At 45.1% G+C, this 24,587-nt stretch overlaps 1 protein-coding gene and 1 pseudogene across 3 annotated transcripts in view; one reads left to right on the top strand and one right to left on the bottom strand.

The window, feature by feature from the left end:
* The window catches only part of TTC7B (tetratricopeptide repeat domain 7B), a 271,311-nt gene that overhangs the window by 28,077 nt on the left and 218,647 nt on the right, over positions 1-24,587 (top strand). For all 3 annotated transcript variants that reach the window (XM_037984383.2, XM_007987574.3, XM_037984385.2), the window contains exon 3: positions 2,235-2,403. In XM_037984383.2, coding sequence (XP_037840311.1) covers positions 2,235-2,403 — 169 coding nt within the window. The remainder of the gene's footprint in view (positions 1-2,234; positions 2,404-24,587) is intronic.
* Positions 14,137-24,113, bottom strand: LOC140710111 (small ribosomal subunit protein uS13-like; annotated as a pseudogene).

Here is a 24,587-nt window from a genome sequence, read left to right as displayed (position 1 = left end):
CCCTGACACTGTGTTGGGGTTGTTCTCCCACTGCCCCAGCAGCCGAGGCGCCCTGGCCAAGCCGTTTCCTGTGCTTGGGTGCAGATTGGACTCGCCCAGGGAGGCTCTCCCAGTGTGTCCCAGCTGTGCCTCTAGGCTTGCAATTTTCTTCAAGCTTTTTCTCCACCTGGCTCTCCAGTTTGCTTTCGTTTGTTTTTTTTTTTTCTCCTTTGGTAAAATATACATAACATACAACCTAATGTTATAGCTCTTTGTAAGTGTACAGTATAGTGGCATTAAGTATGTTGTCGTTGTCACCACCCTCCATCTCCAGGACTCATCTTCCCAAACTGAGCCTCTTGTGATGTATCCATTAATGCTAACTCCTCATTCCCCCTCCTCCTTCAATTCACCTTTAATCCAGCGGTTCTCAGAGGCTGGAAGCTTGGGGAAGGAGGAAAGACTTCCCAGAATGTCCTAGGAAATGTGTTCAAAATACCCAAGCCTGGCCTGTCCTCCACCCGGGTGGAGAACCCCTGTGGTGGATGCTTTTTATTTTGAGACAGAGTCTTGCTCTGTCATCCAGGCTGGAGTGCAGTGGCATGATCTCGGCTCACCGCAGCCTCTGCCTCCTGGGTTCAAGCGATTCTTGTGCCTCAGCCTCCTGAGTAGCTGGGATTACAGGTGTGCACCACCATGCCCCACTAATGTTTGTATTTTTAGTAGAGATGGGGTTTCACCATGTTGGCCAGGCTGGTCACGGACTTCTGGCATCAAATGAGCTGCCTGCCTCAGCCTCCCAAAGTGCTGGGATTATAGGTGTGAGCCACCGCATGCGGCCTGGATGCTTTTTTTCTCTTTTCTGAGTCTGTTTTGATTTCTCCGTCTCCAGATGTAATTCTGATTCCTCTAGTGCCTCTCCCTTGGGCCCCCCATAAACACTTTTGCTCCTATCAGCCCTCCTTGCCCACTCCACCATCCTTTCCAATGCTGCCTGATGTCCCTCTCTCTTCTAAGAAATGCCTGGAAGCTGATCACGTTGACTGAGATAGCTGCTATAACACGCTGTACCTGGCTACCTGGCCTTGTTGTCCACCCATCAAAGCTCTAGGTTACAGTATAAATAGTGTGGTTTCATGGTGTGCTTCCGTAAGCAAAAACCTCAGCTTTGAACCGCTTGGGCTCTGAGGAGAAGGTCTGGCCAAGGACGATAAATCTGTTTCCTTATATAGGTGGCAGGGTGGCCTGTTCTCTCCCTAGGTGCTAGGGGACGGGTCAGGAAGGAGGGCAATGATGAGGCTTTGGGGAGTGGGGGACTGGCCAGGTCAGCCTCGCTGACTGGGAGGAAGGGGGCCCACAGAGAACTTCCAGCCTTCAGCCTCTGGGGAGGGTACCAGGTCATCTCAGTTTAGAAGCTTCAGTGGCTCAGTGAGAAACTTTGCCCTGGAAAGCAAGCAAGTCCTAATCTTCACATCCATTTGGGAAGGCCCTCCTTCATGATTTGGGTTACAGGGTTGTGGTGCATCTCCATTGCCATGGCCGGCCCACCGGATGTCTGGGCCGCTTCCTTTTCTGAGACAGGTGCTTGTATGTTTAACTTATGAAGCATTCCTTCCTTCCTTGGCCCAGCCGGCCCAGCCAGCCATGGGCCTGGTGAGGGGAGCCGCAGGGTTTGGTTTTGGTTTGGTTTTTGCAACAGCTTTCTTGAAGTGTAATTCACATACCATACAACTCACCCATTCAGAGTGTCCACTTCAGCGATTTTTAGTATATTCATGAAGTTGTGCAACCATCACCACAATCAATTCTAGAACATTTTCATCACCTTCCAAAGAAACCCATCGTCATTAGCAGCCACCTCCCATTCCTAGCCAAGACGAATCTATTTTCTGACTCTGGATTTGACTATCCTGGACATCTCATACACATGGAAGCATACAATATGTGGCCTTTTGTGACTGGATTTTTCACTTGGCATCATGTTTTTGGGGTTCGTCTATGTTGTAGCACATAACAGTACTTCATTCTTTACTACAACTGAGTAATATTCCATTTTGTGGCTAGCCCGCATTTTGGGGGACTTTTGGGTTGTTTCTACTGTTTGGCTATTGTGGATAACACTGCTCAGAACATTCACGTCCAAACTCTTGTGTGGGGAGCTGTGGGGTTTTATGGCGGCAGCTGGCTGGGCTCCGAGGGAGCATCATGCCTGATATTGTAGGAAAATGCTTTTCTTTCTCTCCTTTCCCTTCTAGTCAGAATTCCTACAAGAATCCAATCTGATCATGGCCAAGTTGAATTATGTGGAAGGTGATTATAAAGAAGCTCTGAACATTTATGCCCGAGTGGGCCTGGACGACCTGCCGCTGACAGCTGCCCCGCCCTACAGGCTGCGGGTGATCGCAGAAGCCTATGCTACCAAAGGTGAGGCCCGTGCCTTCTAACACAGTATCCCATGCCCTGGAGCCAGCAGCGCCTCTTGGGAGCCGCCTGTTTGACCCCTGGCCCTTGGCTGGTGATGAACCTGGCAGTTCCCAGCAAGGCTGCTGGGGCCGCCCTGCAGCACGTGCTGGGTCATGCTAAGCCCAGCAGGGGTTTGTTCCTCTGAGCCAGTGGCCATCAGCTGTCACTGAAGGGGATGAAGGAAAAACATTTCAGCCAAGTTTCTTTCTTTCTTTCTTTTTGAGATGGAGGTTTGCTCTTGTTGCCCAGGCTGGAGTGCAGTGGCGCAATCTTGGCCCACCGCAACCTCCACCTTCCGGGTATAAGCAGTTCTCCTGCCTCAACCTCCCGAGTAGCTGGGATTACAGGCATGTGCCACCATGCCCGGCTAATTTTGTATTTTTAATAGACAGGGGGTTTCTCCATGTTGGTCAGGCTGGTCTTGAACTCCTGACACCAGGTGATCCACCCACCTCAGCCTCCCAAAGTGCTGGGATTACAGGCGTGAGCCACCGTGCCTGGCTTCAGCAAAGTTTCTTGATAAGTAATATGCAACTTCAGCGGGGGCCTGCCTTAGTAATTAAAATCCTGCACAGCATATAGGGATTCATATCATATGGTCAGTTGGCCACATGGCTGATGATGTTTTTATTCATAAATGCCACCTCTGGGTTAATTAAGGCTAATCAGTTGCCACACAACAATCACTAGCAATCAGTCCTCTCTTAGTTAACTGTGTGCCTATTCAGGGACAAGAAGAACGCGTAAATATCTCACTGCCATGGAGCAGTTTGCACTCTAGTGTGAGATAATGCAGTCTCATGGGAAGAAAAAGAATGGAAGCACAGGACACACAGACGACGGGACCGTTCCAAGCTGCCGCTTCCTCAATCTGTAATGGGCATAATCACCCCGACTTCATGGGGCTATTAGGAGGATTAAGCCAAATAGTGTATGTAAAGCATTTAATGTAGTACCTGGCACGTTCTAAATGCTGCATAAATGATATTTTAAAATCTCTACCAGGCGCGGTAGCTCACGCCTGTAATCCCAGCACTTTGGGAGGCCAAGGCGGAAGGATCACCTGAGGTCAGAAGTTCGAGACCAGCCTGGCCAACATGGTGAAACCCCGTCTCTACTGAAAGTACAAAAATTAGCCGGGTGTGGTGGCGGGCGCCTGTAATCCCAGCTACTCAGGAGGCTGAGGCAGGAGAATTGCTTGAACCCGGGAGACAGAGATTGCAGTGAGCCGAGATCACGCCATTGCACTCCAGCCTGGGTGACAAGAGCGAGACTCCATCTCAAAAAAATTTAAAAAATAAAAATAAAACCTCAACCCCAAACAGGGCAGCAAATGGTAAAAGCTAGGGATGGGTAATATGGGGAGGTCACTTCAGGCCAGCAGGGCCAGGAAGGCTTCCTAGAGGTAGAGGGACACTTTGAATGGGACTTCTTAAGGCCATGGCAAGAAGTGGACTATCTGGAGTGGCTCCTGTCCTTCTGGCCATCTGCTGTTCAAACCAAGTACCGTGACTGACTGTGGCTGGCAGAGGCCAGGGCCCTGGGTGGCTCGTCCCTCCAGCACAGTCATGAGCTGGCCATTGTGTGCTGCCAGCACTTTCTGGCTGAGATAAGGGGGCTACAGGTGGTCCAGCCTGTCTGACTCAGTTGTCTTATGCAATGTTGAACAAAGACCTAGCCCGGGGCACACTTGTTAAGAGCTTTGTGATGGGAATGATGTATTCACCCAGTTCCCTCGGGACCCTTGAGTACTGCCAGGCTCCTCTAATTCTAAACATCCCCGTGGGCTTGGAAATAATGCCGTTGCTCTCGACAGGGCACTCTGGCAGTTTAATGGGCACACCCCTTTGAGGCTGCCTCTGGGGTCCTGACAGCATTTGGCTTTGTTTGCATCTGTCTGAGCTGTGGGGACTGCTGGGGTCTGTGCCACACAGCCACGTTCTTCTCTCCCTGGTGCTCACCCAGCTACCTCACGTGCATCAGGAGCTGTGTGTGTGTATGGCCAGCAACAGTATTCCGGAAGGAGAGCAAAGCATCATCTGGCAATTTCCACCTGCCCAACTGCCCTGGGGCTGGTGGGTGGAACCAGGAGTTGGCTTGCTATTTGGGGGTGGGAGGTAGCTTTGGGGCCTGCCCAGTACCCAGAGCCCACGTCCTAGGACTGGTTCTGAGATAGTTTAATGGAGGTAGGCTGTCTACAGGTGGCACTGCCAGCTCAGTCTTGTGGCTGCCATGAAAGGTGGGCAAGGAGGACAGGCGACTTGGGCCCTGAGCCTGGCCCTGGGTGATATGTGGTCACCCTACCCATGAGGTTGTGGCATTGGCTCTTGGGACACCTGCTGGCTCATGGGAGACCTGGCTCTGGCTAGTTTCTGACTTCCGTGAGTGCAGGTAGAGTCACATGTGTACCGGGAGAGGGAAGGGTCACTTCTGCCTAGAGGAAATGGCCAGCAGCCTGGGGTCTCCAGGCCCTGGAGAGCCTGGTGGGCCAGGTGAGAGGCAGTGTAGAGGGACGATTTTGAGCACCGTCCCTGACCATCTGCCTGGGTCCAACTCTGTGTGTCACACGCTGGCTCTGGGGCCTTGTGCAAGTACCTTAGCCTCTCTCTGCCCCTGTTTCCCCGCCCATCAAGCTCTCATTGGCTTGGGGAGGCTGCTGCCAGGGGGTTCTCTGAATGTTGGTCCCTCCCCTATCTGCACATGCTCTAGGCAGCAGGATTGACCTACACACTTTCTTTGTCACCTCAACTTCTCCCTGGTGACCTGAGGTCTGAGTTGGTCAGGGTTTTCAGATAGAGTCCCTTCCCCGAGCCAGCCAGCGTTAGCCTTTGCTGATTGGGAATCGGAAGGCTGTATGGTTCAGCTCCCAGAATGTCCTATGGGCCAGCACTATGTTAGGGAATTTCCTGTCTCTTTAACTCTCCAAACCCCAAATCTACTGAAGAGAGAAATGAGAGGAGGTAAGGTTATGCAGAAGCATAGCAGTGGCCATGGTGTACTGAAAGATTCCTGCGCGCCAGGTGTGGTGCCCTTTATCCCAGTATCTCATTCACTCTTTTTTTTTTTTTTTTTTTAAACGGAGTCTCACTCTGTCACCTGGGCTGGAGTGCAATGGCGCAATCTGGGCCCACTGCAACCTCCGCTTCCCAGGTTCAAGTGATTCTCCTGCCTCAGCCTCCCAAGTAGCTGGGATTACAGGTGTGCACCATTACACCTGGCTAATTTTTTTTATTTTTTAGTAGAGACAGGGTTTCACCATGTTGGCCAGGCTGGCCTCGAACTCCTGATCTTGGGTGGTCTGCCCACCTCGGCCTCCCAAAGTGTTGGGATTATAGGCGTGAGCCACCGCGCCCAGCCTTCATTCATTCTTTACCAGCACCTATGAGGTAAACACCATTGTTCTTTCCATTTTACAGAAAAGAAACCTGGGGCACAGAGAGGTTAGGTAAACCTGCCCAGGGTCCTACAGCTAGGAAGTGGTCAAGCCAGGACTTGACCTCAGAGACTGGCTCTAGGGCCCGTGTTCTCCTCCAAGTGGCAGAATGGGGTCTCAGTCTGACGCCCATGTTCCTAATTGCTCTCTTTTGTTGGCATATGGACTGGAACTCAGCTAGGCCAGGTAAGGTTTCTTCAGGGAGAAAACATTCAGGTCACTCGAGAATACCCTAGATTTGTACTCCCGCCCCTGGTTCTACTTTAATGCCTCACCCTTGCCGGGTTTCCTCTTGTAAGTTCTGTCCTTCAAGCTCATATTGCTGGCTTATCTGAAGCCCCCTGGGACCCACCCATTCAGAGTCAATCATGTTTGATGCTGTCATAGCACAGTACATTAGAATTATGTAAGAAACGACTGGAGTTGTACGCATGCTCACTTAAGGCGTTCTTGCCTTGCCAATCTAGCATTCCTAGAAGAAGGTCATCTACCAGTTACACTCCGCCATTTTGCCCCTTAGTGCACATGCTTGCGCCCACTCGCCCAATTCCTGAGAACTTGTTGGGAAGCTGCTGATCACCAATTTCGAGTTTCTTCTATCTACTGGGAGGCTGCTTTTTCCCGATGCAGGCTGCTACCAATTATTATTTTAGAGAAACAGTTAACAACTGCCTGACCATCACCTGATGGTCACCTGACATTCCTGGTGTGTGTGTGTGTGTGTGTGTGTGTGTGTGTCGCCGGGAGCCCTCTCCTGCTCTGCTCGTGCCTGACTGGCTGCCTCCTATAACAGGGCTGTTTGGCTTTCTCAGCATTTTCTGTGACTTTCTTTTCTGCGTACACAGAGGAAAGTAAGCACCTATCTCTGCTTTATAAACAGAAACATAATTAATAGAAGAGACAAAATGAACAGTTCCCTTTTTAGTAAAACAAAATTTTAAAACTGGAAATTTAAAAATTTTAAAAGTGGGGCCTGGAAACAGCAGGGGAATTAACTTCCTTTCCAGATCGTATGGCACCAAAGCAGAGGGCTGGCTCTGGAGAGTAAATGGGGCCTGCACAATCATCTCCCATGTAGACATTTTATTTCCCAGTAGGGGAGACTGTGCCAGAGAGGAGAAGGGACTTGCCCTATGCCACACAATCCAGGGCAGGACCAAGATGTGGGGATGTTTCTTGGTAGGAAATTTTTCCATCAAGCTGAGTGACCTCTGTGCCCAGGTGGAGGAGGCGGCACCGTGTCGGGCACTTTATAGAGCTCCTTTACCTTCTCCATTCCTCCCTGCTCCTGGGGTGGCAACTGCTCTTCCATGCAGTGGTTAAGGGCATGAAGCTTTGGGGCCAGACTGTCCAGGTTTGACCTCTGGCTTTGCCACTTACTAGCTAAAAGGTCTTGGGCAAATTATTTTCACCCCACTGGGTCTGTTTCTCATCTGTAAATGGAGATAATAATAATATCTACCTTACAGGGTTGTGCAGGGAATGGGTGAATACATGTAAAGCACTTAGCACAATGCCCGGCAGATCAACAAATGTGTTATTTTTATTCTTACCACAAATGATTGGCCTCTTCATTTGTTTGACCACAAATGATTGGCCTCTTCAGATGCCCCAGGTGACAACATCTGGTTATGGGGAGAGGGGAAAGGCCGGCTTTTTTCCATGAATACATTGGTGCCTTAGTGGATCTGCTTTGTCAGGCGGAGGGTTTGACCATCAGGAAGTGGGACCTGGGATCCATACGTTTACAGGGGGAACCTTTTTTTTTTTTTTTTTTTTTCCCTGAGACAGAGTTTCACTCTTATTGCCTAGGCTGGAGTGCAGTGGCACGATCTCAGCTCACTGTAACTTCTGTTTCCCGGGTTCAAGTGATTTTCCTGCCTCAGCCTCCTGAGCAGCTGGGATTACAGGTGTGTGCCACCATGCCCGGCTAATTTTTTTTGTATTTTTAGTAAAGACGGGGTTTTACCATGTTGGCCAGGTGGTCTCGAACCCCTGACCTCAGTTGATCCACCTGCCTTGGCCTCCCAAAGTGCTGGGATTACAGGCGTGAGCTACCACGCCTGGCCTAGCAAGGGAATCTTTAGGGGAAGATCACATGAAGATCAGAGGCCTGGAGTGTGGCTTAGGGAAGGGAAAGTTGTTGCTGATGTTGGAGGATGGCAAGTACCTAGAAGTCAGCTGGAGAAGCTACCCACATCATCCCTTCTGCCCAGCCCCAGCCAGATGCTTGGCAGGCAGATGGGGTGAGCAGGTGTGCTCTGTTCACAGAGCGGGTGGAGGGGGGCAGTGCAAATCCAAGTCAGCTTCGACAACTCCATCCCACAGGGCTTTCTGAGGGCAGGACCTAAGCTCCTGCCTTAGGCATATGCAGAGGGGTAAACGGTGTATGCAGCGCTGACTGCCCAAGCCATGCTGCAAATCCATTTTCTAGTTTCTGCCACGATCTATGCATTAGGGCCTTTTCAGTTGTAGATGAAAGAAAACCCAGCTTAAACTGACTTCAGTGGCAGCTGGCTTCAGGGCTCAAATACATGGATTCTTCCTCTCTGTTTCCCTTCCCCTCTTGTCGCTTTCCGTCTCAGACCGCAGGTGAGCAGAGCAGCTCCAGACTCTCATTCTCCTGGGTGTGATCCTCAGACATCTCGGCCGGCTTCTTGTTGTGTCTTATTCCACCCCAACTGGATCATATTCTCACCCTTGATCCAGTTACCATGGTGAAAAGGGGCTGGTCCCATTGGGGGATCAGAGGAAGGGCAGTGTCCAGTGTCCATGACAAATATCCACAGCAGTGGCTCCTCTGAATGGAAGCCTTTCATCAAATATGCCCAGGGTTTTAAATTTTTTTCTTTGAGGTAGCATCTGCAGGGAAGAAGAGAAGGGAAAATTGGGGAGCAGCCAGGTGACTGCTCTGTGAGAGAGTCACTGTGGACTAGAGATGACCTTGGGAGCAGACCGCGTGAGGCCGATCAACACTGAAGGAATGGGGCTTTTTGGGGGAAGGGCAGCCTCCAGGGGTGGAGGAGCAGGCCTTACCTGTGTAGAGGGCTCTTAGAGGAAGAAACTCGGTCTGTTTTGGCCTCAGGGACAGTGCCAGAGCCGGGCATTGGAAACTGCGTGAAGTTCAACATTAGTCCCATTTATGGAAGCCGATTTCTAACCTCACAGCTGCTGGAGAGCTCAGCCGCACTGAGAGGCAGGGCTTCCCTGTGCCTGAGCATTTATTGAGCGCTGATGGAGAGCCTGGCATGGTGCGCGGTGATTTACCTGCGTGATTGTGCTTATCCTGAGAACAATCCTGGACCCTAGGATTATCGTTCCCTGCAGAGGGGTTAACAGGCTGCTTTTCAGAGTTGAGATGGGATTCAAAGCAAGGCCTGTGGACTCCAACATCCATACTCTTTCCACTTTACTGAGCTGCCTGTCAATGAGAGCGTAATCACTCATTGTGAGTGAGGATATGGTTGATGCGATTCTGGTGTGAGATAACCTGCTCAGCCTTGATTGTGTTCTGTGATTTGTGAGTGATTTAAGTCTGGCTTTTCTTATCTGCAAAACAGAGCTAATAATGCTCTCACAAGAGTACTGAGAAGACTAAATAAGACAAAATGGGAAGATGCTTTGAATTTATAAATCCAAGGTCAGTGGAAGGGGATTTGAATAGTCAGATCTCATGGACAGCTGAGGCTGGGAGCAGCAGGTGTGTGATGGCCTTGCCCCTCCTGTCCCTGAAGGCCCTGCCCGCCACACTCCTTCGCTGAGCCAGCCAGCAATGCTTCTAGCTGTCCCTGGTATTGATCTCTTGTTTCATCCCCACAATTTTATTTTATTGTTCTTTTTAAAAATTTATTATTTATTTACTTTTTTGAAACAGGGTCTTGCTCCGTTGCCAGGCGGTTGTGATCTCGGCTCACCGCAACCTCTGCCTTCCAGGCTCAAGCAATCCTCCCACCTCAGCTGGGACTACAGGCATGCACCATCCTGCCTGGCTAATTTTTGGTGTTTTTTCTAGAGATGAGGTTTTTCCATGTTGCCTAGGCTGGTCCCGAACTCCTGAACTCAAGCGATCCTCCTGCCTTGGCCTCCCAAAGTGCTGGGATTGCAGACATGAGCCACTGCACCCGGCCTAATTGTTCTCAGTATAGACAAAATACATGTGTTTTATATAAAATTCAGAAATGCAGACTAATCAAAAGAACATAAAGATATCCATTACCCCATCTATTCAAGGCAGTTGCTGTTAACACTATAGTTCATTTCCTTCCAGATCTTCTCTACACCTCCTATATGTGTGAATTTTTTTTTATAAAAGTGGGATTATACCACATATACTGCTTTTTGAACTGCTTTTTCTACTTCACTATAGATCGTAAACACTTTCCATGACAGTAGATACATTTCTGCAATATTTAAGCAGCTGTATAACATTTCATAGTATGGATGAAGTATAATCTATTTAAGTAAAGCCTCTATTTTTGCACATGTAGGTTGTTTTCAGCTTTTCACTGTTATACATCAGGCTGTGATGAGTACCTTGTCAGCCTGGTCTTTGTGCCTGTTCTTTTTTTTTTTTTTTTTTTTTTTGAGACGGAGTCTCGCTCTGTCGCCCAGGCTGGAGTGCAGTGGCCGGATCTCAGCTCATTGCAAGCTCCACCTCCCGAGTTCCCTCCGTTCTCCTGCCTCTGCCTCCCGAGTAGCTGGGACTACAGGCGCCCGTCACCTCGCCCGGCTAGTTTTTTGTATTTTTTTAGTAGAGATGGGGTTTCACTGTGTTAGCCAGGATGGTCTCAATCTCCTGACCTCGTGATCCGCCCGTCTCGGCCTCCCAAAGGTGCCTGTTCTTAATTTCCCGAGGAGAGGTTTCCAGCAGTGGAGTTTCTGGGTCAAAGAGAGGTATTTCCAGATTGCCCTGCAGAACGGGGCACCTGTGTCCTTTCCTACCTGCAGTGTGAGGAACCAGCCTCCCCTCATTCCAGCCAACACTGAATGCAATTCCTTTGATTTAAAAATGATCATTTAGTCTTTAGCTGTGTATTGAGTGTAGGCTGTTTGGAAAATTAAAAAATATATATGTACTTAATATTTATTTTAAAATATTTATAAATCAAATCAGGTACCCTACTATTACTTCAGCTGGTTAACCACTGTTAAACACACACACATACACACACACACACATTATATATAGTATATTTAATATTTTTATATACAATTGGGATTATGCTTTATATCCTATTTTATATTCTTTTTTCACTCTGTGTGTGTATGTATGTACAATTATTTTTCCACATCATTAAATATTTTTGAAAATATAGTTTTTAAAGGCTGCACAGTGGTGTGCCTTATGGATTTTTTTTCTTTTTTTGAGACGGGGTCTTGCTTTGTCGCCCAGGTTGGAGTGCAGTGGCGCGATCTTGGCTCACTGCAACCTCCATCCCCCACACTGGGCTCAAGAGATCCTCCTGTCTCAGCCCCCACAAGTAGCTGAGACTACAGGCATGCACCACCACACCTGGCTAATTTTTAAATTTTTTGTAGAGATGGGATTTTGACACGTTGCCCAGGCTGGTCTCGAATTCCTGGGCTCAGGTGAGCCTTCCACCTTGACCTCCCAAAGTGCTGGGATTACAGACGTGAGCTGCGGTGCCAGGCCTATGAATATTTTTGAAACAGCTGCCCATGAAACATCTAGGTCATTTCAGTTTTCATATTATAAATACACCCTATATAGCTTTTTTCCCCCCAATTTATTTTATTTGGTAAAACACGTATAACAAAATTTCCCATCTTCATCATTTTTAAGTGCACAGTTCAGTGGGATTAAATGTATTCTTCACATTGCTGGGCAACTGTCACCACCATGCATCTCCAGAACTCTTTCCCTTTTAAAAACTCATGAAACAATAACTCCCCATTCCCCTCCCACCCTCAGTTGCTGGCAGACACCATTCTACTTTCTGTCTGCCTGATTTTGCCTACTCTAGGTACCTCATGTAAGTGGAGTCATGTGGTATTTGCCTTTTTTGTGATTGGCCTACATTTCACTTAACACACTGTTCTCAAGGTCCATCCATGTTGTAACATGTCAGAATTTTCTTTCATCTACAGGCAAAGTAATACTCTATTGTGTGCATGTATCACGTTTAACTCAATTTGTGGCCTAACACATGGTCTGTCCTGGAAAATGTCCCATGCATACTTGAGAAGAAAATTGGGTAGAGTGAGTGTTTATGTCTCTTAGGTCTAGTTGGTTTATTGTGTTAAGTCCTCTATGTCCTTATTTCTGTCTGGTTGTTTTGCTTGTTTGTTTTGTTTTGTTTTTTGAGATGGAGTTTCACTCTTGTTGCCCAGTCTGGAGTGCAATGGCACGATCTCGGCTTACCGCAACCTCTGCCTCCTGGGTTCAAGCGATTCTCCTGCCTCAGCCTCCTGAGTAGCTGGGATTACAGGCATGCACCACCATGCCCAGCTAATTTTGTATTTTTAGTAGAGACAGGGTTTCTCCCTGTTGGTCAGGCTGGTCTTGAACTCCCGACCTCAGGTGATCTGCCCACCTCGGCCTCCTAAAGTGCTGGGATTACAGGTGTGAGCCACCATGCCTGGCCTGTTGTTCTATTCATTCTTAAGAGAGGATTATTGAAGTTTCCAACTACTATTATAGAATTCTCTGTTTCTCCCTTCAATTCAATATGATGTTTTTCCTTCATATATTTTGATGGTCTGTAATTACATATGTAAATGTTTATAATTGTTATATCTTCTTACTGTATTGACTCTTTATTAATACATAACATCCTTCTTTGTCTCTTATTTGTGTATTTTTAGAGATGGGGTCTCATTCTGTTGCCCAGGCTGGAGTGCAGTGGTGCTATCATAGCTCACTGTAACTTCGAATTCCTGGGCTCAAGAGAACTCCTGCTTCAGCCTACCAAGTAGCTAGAATTACAGATGTGTACCATCATAACCCTGCTAATTTTTTTATTTTTTGTAGACATAGGGTCTCACTATGTTGCCCAGGATAGTCTCAAACTCCTAGCATCAAATGACTCTCCTGCCTCAGCCTCCTAGTAGCTGAGATTACAGGAGTATGCCACCACACCCAACACCTTTTTTGATTTAAAGTCTGTTTTGTTGGATCTTAGTATAGCTATCTCTGCTCTCTTGGTTACTATTTGCATGAATATCTTTTTGTTTGTTTGTTTTGTGACAGAGTCTCGCCCTGTCACCCAGGCTGCAGAACAGTGGTGTGATTACAGCACACTGCAGCCTCAGCCTCCTGAGTTCAAGTGATACTCTTGCCTCAGCCGCCCAAGTAGCTGGGACTAAAGGCTCATGCCACCATGTCTGGCTAATTTTTAAATTTTATTTTGTAGAGATGAAGTCTTACTGTGTTGCTCAGGCTGGTCTTGAATTCCTGGGGTTAAGCAATCCTCCCACCTCGGCCTCCCTGAAATGTGAGCCACTTTGTCCAGTCAGAATATCTTTTTCCATTCTTTCACTATCAATGTATTTGTGTCTGTGGATCTAGAGTCCCTTGTAGACAGCATATAGTTGGATCATGTTTTTTTAATGCATTCTGTCAATGTCCATCTTTTGACTGGAGAGTTTAATCCATTTCCATTTAAAGTAGGTACTGATGAGGGACTTACTTCTGTAATTTGCTGTTTTCTACATGCCTTATAGCCTTTTTTGTTTTTTGCTTTCTGCATTATTGTCTTCTTTTGTTAGTTGATCTTTTTTTGTAGTGAAATGTTTAAATTTCTTTCTCATTTCCTTTTGTGTATATTTGCTAGCTATTTTCTTTGTGGTTACCATGAAGATTCCTAAAGTTTAACACTCTAACTTAAAAGTATACAAGCTTGACTAACATACAAAAACTCCATTCCTGTAAAGCTCTATCCCCATCCCTTTCCATTACTGATGTCGCAAAATTATATCTTTATACATTGTATGCCCCAAAATATAAAGCTAATAATTCTTTTAAGTGCATTGTCTCTTAAATTATATAGGAAACAAAATGTGGAATTACAAACCAAAGTTATGATAATATTAGTTTTTGAGTAATAATTTAAAAAATATATTAGTCTCTTAAGTCTCATGTGGTTAATAAAAAGTGGAGTTACAAACCATTGTTACAATAATACTAGTTTTATAATTGCTAATGTATTCACTTTTACTGAGATCCTTAGTTCTTTATATAGCTTAGAGTTATTGCTTAGTGTCCTTTCATTTCACCTTGCACGGCTTGTGTGAACATTTCTCGCAGGGCAGTTCTAGTGATAAAAAAAACTCCTCAGCTTTTGTTTACTTGGGAATTTTTAAATTTCTCTCTCACTTTTGAAGGATAGCTTTGGCAGATACGGGATTCTTGGTTGATATGGTTTGCTCTGTGTCCCCATCCAGATCTCATTTTGAATTGTAATACCCATATGTTGAGTGAGAGATTTGTGATCTCCACATATTAAGGGAGGGAGGTGATTGGTTCATGGGTGCAGTTTTCCCCATGCTGTTCTCCTGATAGTGAGTGAGTTCTCATGTGATCCAATGGTTTTGTAAGTGTTTGGAAGTTCCTCCTTCACTCTCTCTCCTCCACTGCCTTGTAAAGAAGGTGGCTGCATCCCCTTCCACCATGATTGTAAGTCTCCTGAGGCCTCCCTAGCCATGTGGAACTGCGAGCCAATTAATCCTCTTTCCTTTAGAAATTACCCAGGCTCAAGGAAGTTCTTTATAGCAGTGTGAAAATGGACTAATACATTGGTTAAGAGTCTGTTTCTTTCAGCACTTTGAATATATCAGCCTATTGCAATCTGGCCTCCTATGTTTCTGATGAGAAATCTGATAATTTTATTGAGGGTCCCTTGTATGTGACAAGTTGCTTCTTGTTGCTTTTAAGATTCTTTCTTTGTCCTTCAAAAGTTTGATTATAATGTGCCTTGGTATGGGTCTTTCTCAGTTCATTTTATTTGGAGTTTGTTGAGCTTCTTGGATGTTTACATTCTGGAGCTGAAAAAGTACAGTAAATGGTAACTGTACTTTTCACTTAATATCTTTCACCAAATTTCAAAAGTTTTCAGTCATTATTTCTTCAAATATTCTCTCTGCTCCTTTCTCTTTCCCTTTTCCTTCTGTAATTCCCACAATGCATATGTTAGTTCTCTTGATGGTGTTCCACATGTTTCTCAGGCTCTGTTCACTTTTCTTCAATCTTTTTTTCTGTTTGTTCTTCAGTGTCTTAGTCATTTTTGTGTTGCTGTCACGTAACACTAGAAACTGGGTAGCTTATAAAGAAAATAATTTATTTCTCACATTCCTGGAGGCTAGGAAGTCCAATATGAAGGTTCTAGCATCTGGCAAGGGTCTTCTTGCCTTATCATCCCATGGTGGAAGGTGAGAGGGTGAGAGAAAGAAGGAAAAGGGGGCTGGACTTCCTCTTTTATAATGAAACCACTCCCAAGATAATGGCATTAATCACTCACTCTGTCTTCATGGTATGGTCACTACTCATCAGGCCCTACCTCCCAACACTGTTGCAATGGGGATTAAGTCTTCAATACATCCTTTTTATGGGACACATTCAAACCATAGCACTTATTCTTGATAATTTCTATTGTCCTGTCTTCAAGTTTACTGCCTGCTCAAGTTTGCCCTTGAAGCCCTCTAGTGAATTTTTCATCTCACTTATTGTACTTTTTCAGCTCTAGAATTTCACTTCTGTTTTTTATTGAGACACGGTCTTGCTCTGTCACCCAGGCCTGAATGCTGTGGCACTATCACAGCTCACTGTAAGCTTGAGCTCCTGGGCTCAAGCGATGCTCCTGCCTTGGCCTCCCAAAGTGCTGCAGTTACAGGTGTGAGCTACTGCACCCAGCCCAGAATTTCTTTTTTTTTTTTTTTTTTGGTATATAAACTATTTATTAACAGACAAGACCTACAGACTTATTTCTTCTTGGACTCACCCACAGTGTGGCTACGGTGGCCAGTGGTCTTGGTGTGCTGACTTTGGACACGAAGGCCCCAGAAGTAGCGCAGTCCTCTGTGGGCTCAAATTTTCTTCAGTCGCTCCAGGTCTTCACGAAGCTTGTTGTCCTGACCATTGGCTAGGACCTGGCTATATTTTCCATCCTTTACACCCTTCTGTCTGTTCAAGAACCAGTCTGGGATCTTGTACTGGCGTGGATTCTGCATAATGGTGATCACGCATTCCATCTCATCCTCAGTGAGTTCTCCCGCGCTCTTGGTGTAGTCAAATGTCTGCTTTCCTCAACACCACATGAGCATATCTTCGGCCCACACCCTTAATGGCAATGATGGCAAAGCCTGTTTTCCACCGCCCATTGATGTTGGTGTTCAGTACTTGCAAAATATGCTGGAACTTTTCAGGATCTCTAGAGACATGGCGACAGCACAAGTGGTGGCACGCAGGCCTCCTGTCCAGAATTTCTTATTGGTTTTTTTTTTTAGGTTTTCTGTCTCCTTTTTGACATTTCAATTTTGTTCATACATCATTTTCTTGACTTTCACCACATCTTCCTTCAGTCCCTTGAGCATCTTTAAAATGGTTGTTTCTTTGTCTGGTAGATCTGCCATCAGGTCTTTTTCAAGGACAGTTTCAGTTGATATATACTTTTCCTCTGAATGGGCTGCTCTTTCCATTTTTGTGTGTGTGCCTTGTGATTTTTTTTTTGTTATTGAAAAATAGGCATTTGAATCTAATAATGTGGTAACTCTGGAAATTGGATTCTCCCTGTTCCTCAGGGTTTGCTGCTTTTGTTTATTTAAAAAAAAAAAGTGTTGTAGGCTGTCTTTGTGCCAAGGATCAGCCTGGGGTATATATTTGAGGTCTTCTTAGGTCTTCTCTGAGTCTGTGCCTTTCCATGGGCATGCATGGTCAACCATCTAATTTTCCCCATGTATGTAGTTGCCTTTAAATGCTCTAGTCTCAAATGTCTGGCTCTCAAAAAGGAAAAAGAGAAAAATGAGGCTGGGGGGAAGGGCACTGGCCCTTTAAATCATCTGGATGTCACTTCTGTTGGTGTATGTGGGGTGGCTTGCAATAATGAAGGGAGGTGCAGCAACAATGGCTGCTGCCTCTTGTCTGCACCCCTGTGATCAGAAGCAACAGTCAGTGATCAGAACACAGATACCCAATATTTGGAGGAGAGGATGCTCTTTGCCCACCCTAGCTCCTGCAAGCTTCATATTTGCTTCTCTAGGAATGTGTTCACAGATTCCACTATGCTAAGAGCTGAAATTAACTGCAATTTACCATCAAGATTTCCCCCTGGAAATTGCAAGCCTTCAAGAGACCCCCGAGTTCCAAAATAGTTACATTGAACAGATTGTGCCAGTACAATAGTTGTCTATGGGGGAAGATAGATTCCTGGTGCTTCGTAGTCCACCATCTTCCCAGAATTCTGTTTATAGCTTTTTAAATAACAGACTTATTGATATATAATTTATATACCATACAATTCAACCCTTTAAAGTATACAATTCAGTGGTTTTTAGTATATTCAGAGTTGTGCAACCATCACCGCAATCAATTTCAGAAAATTTTTATTACTCCAAAAAAGAAACCTTTACCCATTAACAGTTACTTCCCATTTCCTGAATCCCACCCCAACTCTATAGCCCTAGTCAGCTACTAATCTGTACCCTGTCTCTATAGATTTGCCTGGTCTAGACATTTTTTATAAATGAAATCATGCATTTTACTTTTTGTATCTGGCTTCTTTCATTTAGCATAATGTTTTAAAGGTTCTTATATGTTGCTGCATGTGTCATTCCTTTTTGTGGCTGAATATTATATTGTATGGATATACCATTTTGCATATTTTGTTCATTCATCAGTTGGTAGACAGCAGGTTGTTTCTATTATTTGACTATTATTAATAATGCTGCTATGAACATTTATGTACAAGTTTTTTGGTGAGCATAATCCCATCCAAAACATTTTGGGTTTTCATTTATCTTGGATATATACTTAGGGGTGGGATTATTGGATTACGTGGTAACTCTGAGTGTAAGTTTTTGAGGAACTGCAAGCTGTTTGCCAGAGCAGCTCCACCTGCATGAAGGTTCTAATTTCTTCACATCCTCATCAACACTTGTTGTTATCTGTCTTTTTGATTATAGCCATCCTAGAGTGTATGAAATGGTATCTCATTGTGGTTTTTATTTGCATTTCCCTAATGATAAGTGGTATTAAGCAATTTTTCATGTGCTTATTGGCCATTTGTGTATCTTCTTTGGAGAAATATCTATTCAGATTCTTTGCCCATTTTTAATTGGGTTATTTGTCTTTCTATTATTGAGTTGTAGTAGTTCTTTTTTTTTTTTTTTCGAGGCAGAGTCTCGCTCTGTTGCCCAGGCTGGAGTGCAGTGGCGCGATCTCAGCTCACTGCAAGCTCCGCCTCCTGGGTTTGCGCCATTTTCCTGCCTCAGCCTCCCAAGTAGCTGGGACTACAGGCGCCCGCCACCTTGCCCAGCTAGCTTTTTGTATTTTTTAGTAGAGACAGGGTTTCACCGGGTTAGCCAGGATGGTCTCGATCTCCTGACCTGGTGATCCGCCCGTCTCGGCCTCCCAAAGTGCTGGGATTACAGGCTTGAGCCACCGCGCCCGGCCTGGTAGTTCTTTATATATCCTAAATACAATTTCTTTTACAGATATATGGTTTGTAAATATTTTCTCCAATTTTGTGGGTTGTCTTTCACTCTGATGTCCTTTGAAATGCAAACATTTTTCATTTTGATTAAGTCCAGTTCACTTTTTCTTTTATTATTTTTGTCCTTTTGGTTTTGTATCTAAGAAACCACTGCCTAATCAAGGTTATGAAGATTTACTCTTGTGGTTTCTTCTATGTGTTTTATAGTTTTTACTCTTAAATTTAGGTATCTGATCCATTTTGAGTTAATTTTTGTATATTTTTGTGAGGTCAGCATCCACCTTCATTCTTTTTGTATGTGGAAAGTTGTTTCAGCACCATTTGTTGAAAATACTGTTCTTTCTCCATTGAATTGTCTTGGCATGCTTGTTGAAAATTAGTTGAGCATATATGTAAGTGTTTATTTCTGGACTCTCTGTTCTATTCCACTGGTCTGTATGTCTGTCCTTATGCCAATACCACACTGTCTTTATTACTGTAGCTTTGTAGTACATTTTGAGTTTGGGGAGTATGAGTTTTCTAACTTTGTTCTTCTTTTTCAAGATTGTTTTGGCTTACATTTCCATATAAATTTTAGGGTCAGGTTGTAAATTAGTGTAAGAAATACTACTTGATAGGGATTGTGTTGAATCTGTAGATTGATTTGGGAAGTATTGCTATCTTAACAATATCAGGTCTTCCAATCCATGAACATGGGATGTCTTCTTTAATTTCTTTCAAAAATGTTTTGTAGGCCGGGTACGGTGGCTCAAGCCTGTAATCCCAGCACTTTGGGAGGCCGAGACGGGCGGATCACGAGGTCAGGAGATCAAGACCATCCTGGCTAACACGGTGAAACCCCATCTCTACTAAAAAAAAATACAAAAAACTAGCTGGGCGAGGCGGCGGGCGCCTGTAGTCCCAGCTACTCGGGAAGCTGAGGCAGGAGAATGGTGTAAACCCGGGAGGCGGAGCTTGCAGTGAGCTGAGATCCGGCCACTGCACTCCAGCCCGGGCAACAGAGCGAGACTCTGTCTCAAAAAACAAAACAAAACAAAAATGTTTTGTAGATTTTTTGGCATTCAAGTCTTACATTCCTTTTGTTAAATTTATTCTCAGTGTTCTTTTATATGTTGTTATAAGTGAAACTATTTTTTAAATTTCACTTTCAGATTGCTCATTACTAAGGTATAGAAATACAGCTCATTTTTGTTTATTAATCTTGTATCCTTTAACCCTGCTGAACTCATTGTTTTTGTGGATTCTTTAGGGTTTTTAAAATATATAAGATCATGGCATTTGCAAATAAAGATAATTTTACATTTTCCTTTCCAATCTGGATGACTTTGTTGCTTTATATTGCCTAATTGTGCTGACTAGTATCTCCAGTACAATGTTGATTAGAAATGACCAGAGTGGACATCCTTATTTTAGGGGGAAAGCATTCAGTTTTTCACCATTAAGATGTTAGCAGTGGGCCGGGCACGGTGGCTCACGCCTCTAATCCCAGCACTTTGGGAGGCCGAGGCAAGCGGATCACAAGGTCAGGAGATCGAGACCAGCCTGACTAACATGGGGAAACCCCGTCTCTACTAAAAAAAATACAAAAAAATTAGCTGGGCGTGGTGGCAGGCATCTGTAGTCCCGGCTACTTGCGGGGGTGAGGCAGGAGAATGGCGTGAACTTGGGAGGCGGAGTTTGTAGTGAGCCGAGATTGCGCCACTGCACTCCAGCCTGGGCAACAGAGCGAGACTCCGCCTCCAAAAGAAAAAAAAAAAGATGTTAGCAGTGGCATTTTCATAGATAGCCTTTATCAACTTGAAGAAGCTCTTTTCTATTTTTAGTTTGTTGAGTGTTTTTATCATTATAGGGTGTTAGACACTAATTTTTTTATTGTATTGTTCATGTAATTTTTGTGCTTTATTTTTTAAATATGGTGTTTTACATTGAATGATTTTCATATATTAAACCAATCTTGCATTCCTGAATTAAATCCCATTTGGTCATGGTATATGATTTTTTAATACGTTGCTAGGTTCCATGTCCTAATATTTTGTAGGGGGTTTTAATATCTGCATTCATAATAGATATTGGTGGTATTCTTGTGATGCCTTTGGTTTTGGTGTCAATGTTACACTGGTGTCATAGAATGAATTGTGAAGTGTTCCCTCCTTTTCTGCTTTTTGGAGGAGTTCCTGAAGAACTGGTGGTAGTTCTTCAAGTATTTGGTACAGTTCACCAAGGAAGCCATCTGAGCCTGGGCTTTGCTTCGTAGAAGTTGTTTGATTGCTAATTCAATCTCTAGTTACCCTGTTGTTTTAATTGATTTTAATAGACTTTACTTGCTCTCTCTGTTCTTTTGTATGGTATGTTTTCACTGGAGCCCTTAGCCTCTTGATCATGGCAAACAACCCTGATTCAAAAGTAGTTATCTTTAGTCATTTCCCAGTTTCAGGGGTGATGGCTTTGAGGAGTAGTCTCTATTCTGTTCTATAGCAATACTTCGAATAGGAGCCCATCTCATGTTACAGAGCAAATCCGATACATGTCATAGTCAAGGGAAGCAACACTTCCTATATTTGCAATTGATTGACAAAATCAGCCTGGTGGATAAGTCCTATTTTTTCTGCCAGGAAACTGCCAGACCCTGCCAAGTTTTAAGCAGGAGGAATGACTTAATTAAGTTTTTAAGCAAGAAAGATCTTTCTGGCACAGAGTGGAGAATAGATTAGAAGGAATTAAAGATTCTAGCAAAGGAGACTGATTAAGGGGGTTAGTTGGCTTTGGGCCCTTTCTCTGTTCTGCATTTCAGTGGGCTGAATTCGGCAGGCTGTTTCCCAGGTGCCCAAGTCAGTGGTTTCTGCCTGGGTTTGGTCAAGAAGAGGCACTGGTAGGAAACTGGAAGAGAGAGATAAGCCAGGGTATTTCTGTCTGCCTCAGGCAGCACCTTTGCCAGCGATGATGTCTCTTCAGTTGTCCTAGCTCCTGTCAGATGAAACCTTTCTCTGTAGTTTTAGTGCCCATTAGGGAGCTTCCTCTGGGTTTTAGCTCTCTATGGCCCTAGCTTCTGAGCTCTTAAGACTCTACCTCCTCCCCATGTTCTTTCCAGTCCTAGGGATGTTAGTGTTTCCTGCTATTTCAGAATTCTGGGGTACAAAACCATCCTGTTTGGCCTCTTATCTCTTTCATCTCCTATGCAGACAATTCCATACATTCAATTCCCTTTATTTGAAAGAACTAGAGTGTTTTCATTATCCTAACTGGATTCTGACAGATATCAGAGGTATTGCAAAAGCCTAGATTCCAAGTACAAAGGGCTGAGCCATGGCAGGGGCAGGCAAGTCAGAATCCAGAGTCATTTGAAAGAGAAGCAGTAGGCCAGAGAGATAGGCTGTGTGTGTTGGGAGTTGTATGGGAAGGTGGTTGAGGGAGGAATCCAGATGACAGTGAAATTTTTAGTTTAGCTCACTGGGCAGGTAATGATGTTGTTAAACCAAGTGAAAACTGCAGGAGTGTAATTGCCCATTGCATTCTTCCTGCCCACTGCACAGACAAAACCAACTCACTAAGGCCACAGCATTGCATTAAAGAGTTTAATTGACATGAGGCTGGCTGTGCCACACGGGTGATGGAGTTATTATCAAATCAATCTCTGAAAATTCGGGGCTAGAGTTTTTCAAGGATAGTTTGGCAGGCACGGGAATGGGTGCTACTGATTGGTTGGGGATGCAATCATAGGGGTGTGAAAAATGGTCTTCATGTGCTGAGCCCACTTCTGGGTGGGACCACAAAGCATGACCCTGTGGTGGATCTGGTGGGGCTGTTAGTTGTCAGAAATGCCAAAATCTGAAGAGATACCTCAAAAGGCCAATCTTAGGTTCTACAGTAGTGATGTTATCTGCAGGAGTAACTGGGGGAGTTGCAAATCTTGTGACCTCTGGAACAATGGCTGGTAATCACTTATGCTTAGCAGAATTCAGGCTCCTCTCATCCTCCTAACCTGGTGGTCTTTCACTAGCTTGACAGAGGCAGTTGAGTTTTGGGGAAGTGCTATTATCTTTTAAACTATAAACTAAATATCTCCCAAAGTTAGCTTAACCTAAGCCCAGGAATACTATAGTTTGGGGGCTAATGGCAAGATAGGGGTTGGTTAGATCAGATCCCTTTCACTGTCATAACTTAGATCTCTTTCACTGTCATAATTTTCTCACCGTTACAATTTTTGCAAAGGCAATTTCAGGAGACGGAGCCCATTTTCCTTGGAGGGTAGAGGGAAGATACTGGGTTGGCTGAACATGGTGAAATCTCTTTGTCCACAAGAGGGTGCTATCCTGGGGAAACATTGGAATTCTTGGCTAGTGGTCAGCATGAAGATTTCCAGGCTATTGGTTTGTTGGTCAGGATTCAGGAATAGGTCTGCGTATAGGGGCAGGACTTGGTTAAAACCCAGGAGTGGCTGAAGCTCATTTGGAGGGCATGGCTAGAGGCTGGGCCCTGCAAGGCCCCAGCAAGTAACATGACAGCTTGCCTCCCAGGGCTCTGGGCTAGTGAAGGGGTGGAGGGATGCCGATGACACAGAGCTTTAGCCTGGGGTTTACAGTGCCTGAAATACATGAGCATTTGGACATTTGTGCTGGATTTACATTCTCAGTTAAGGTGACGTTAAAATGTGGTGAAGAGCGTAAATAGTGGCCTGAGTGTCAGGACAAGCCCGTGTGAGGTTTAAATGTACCATGGACAAACTCATATTGATATTCAGGAGCTAGTTATCTCAAGAAAAGAGTTATTCTCTCCCTTATTGCTTGAAGCTCGAGTTCCAGTCCTCCTGCTAACCCTGGCAGGTCTAGGTATGGTATGCACATCTGCAGACTGTGGAGGATATGGCCTAGTCTTGGCAGGCTGGCTGCATGTCCTGCTGTATCCCACCCATCCTCTGCTCCAGGCTGCCTGCCTCCTTGCCCACATGCTCTCACCCCTGCCAGGCCAAGCCCCCACCTCTGTTTATCTTCTCCATCCATCTGGGAGTCCTCTCTTCCCTGTGCTGAGTCCGCCCTTGGTGACACCCGTTGCTGCGTACAGACCTCTCCAGCCCCGTTTGTCCACACCAATCTCTCCATCCTCTGATTCCACCTCTATTTATAGCTAGTACCATCTAATTTGGCATTCAGATTTTGTTTAATTATTTCACATCTGCCATTTGCCTCTCTCAAACTAGACTGTATAATTTATTAATTCATTAAATCAGCAAATATGTGAGTGCTTATTCTGGGTTGGGTGTTGAGGCTGTGTCATATCTAAGCTGCCTGCTTTATCTCCCTGCATTTGCGCCAGGGACAACAGTGCCTGCTGCACAGGGGTGCCTGTGACAGGGCCATTCTTTAACATTTTGCCCTGGCATCCAGGGGCACACTATTGAAGATAAACTCTAGCTGAATAACACACAAGGTGCCTAAGCAAAAGGGCAACCTTCTCAGTGTATTCTGAGATCCACTTCATTTCAGGTGAAAATAGGTTTTGGTTTGGGCCTGAAATAAAAACAAATACTCTTGTGTCTAACGCCTCTTCTGCCTGCACTCACCGACGGGCTGGTTCATCTCAATTTGTCAACTTTCAAGCTGTTTGGCTCTCAAGGGACTGCCTCCCACTGCTCATTTCCTCTGACAGCAGGTGACTCTCTGGGCCTCCTTAATGCAGTTTTCGCCTCTGCAATGTGTGGTGGTGGCCGCTGCAGTTTTTATTCTTAGGGTTTGGGTGCTTACTTCTAGGATCTCCTTGGGGCCTAGACTGCTACAAACCTAGTGAGGTTGTAAGACATCACCTAGTCCAGACTCGTGTTTTATATTTTCGAACTCCGAGCACAGTTCTTGTTCCACTATCACCCATCCCTTGGCTTCCGTCGTTTCCAAACCATGTCTGGTGTTCATTTTCTTCTCCCAAATGTTCGTGATGCTTTGGGAATGTAAAAAGCATCCATATTTGGAAAGCTCAGAACTCTCTCGGGGGCGGGAGCAGAGCACAGATTGTTCTGTGGAGGAGAGAGTCATGTGCGGCTCAGAGCGTGGCTCTCC

The sequence above is a fragment of the Chlorocebus sabaeus genome, chromosome 24 (assembly GCF_047675955.1).
Source record: "Chlorocebus sabaeus isolate Y175 chromosome 24, mChlSab1.0.hap1, whole genome shotgun sequence".
Taxonomy (NCBI): domain Eukaryota; kingdom Metazoa; phylum Chordata; class Mammalia; order Primates; family Cercopithecidae; genus Chlorocebus; species Chlorocebus sabaeus.
The sequence above is the reverse complement of the archived record's forward strand: the minus strand, read 5'-3'. Positions and strand labels throughout refer to the sequence as shown.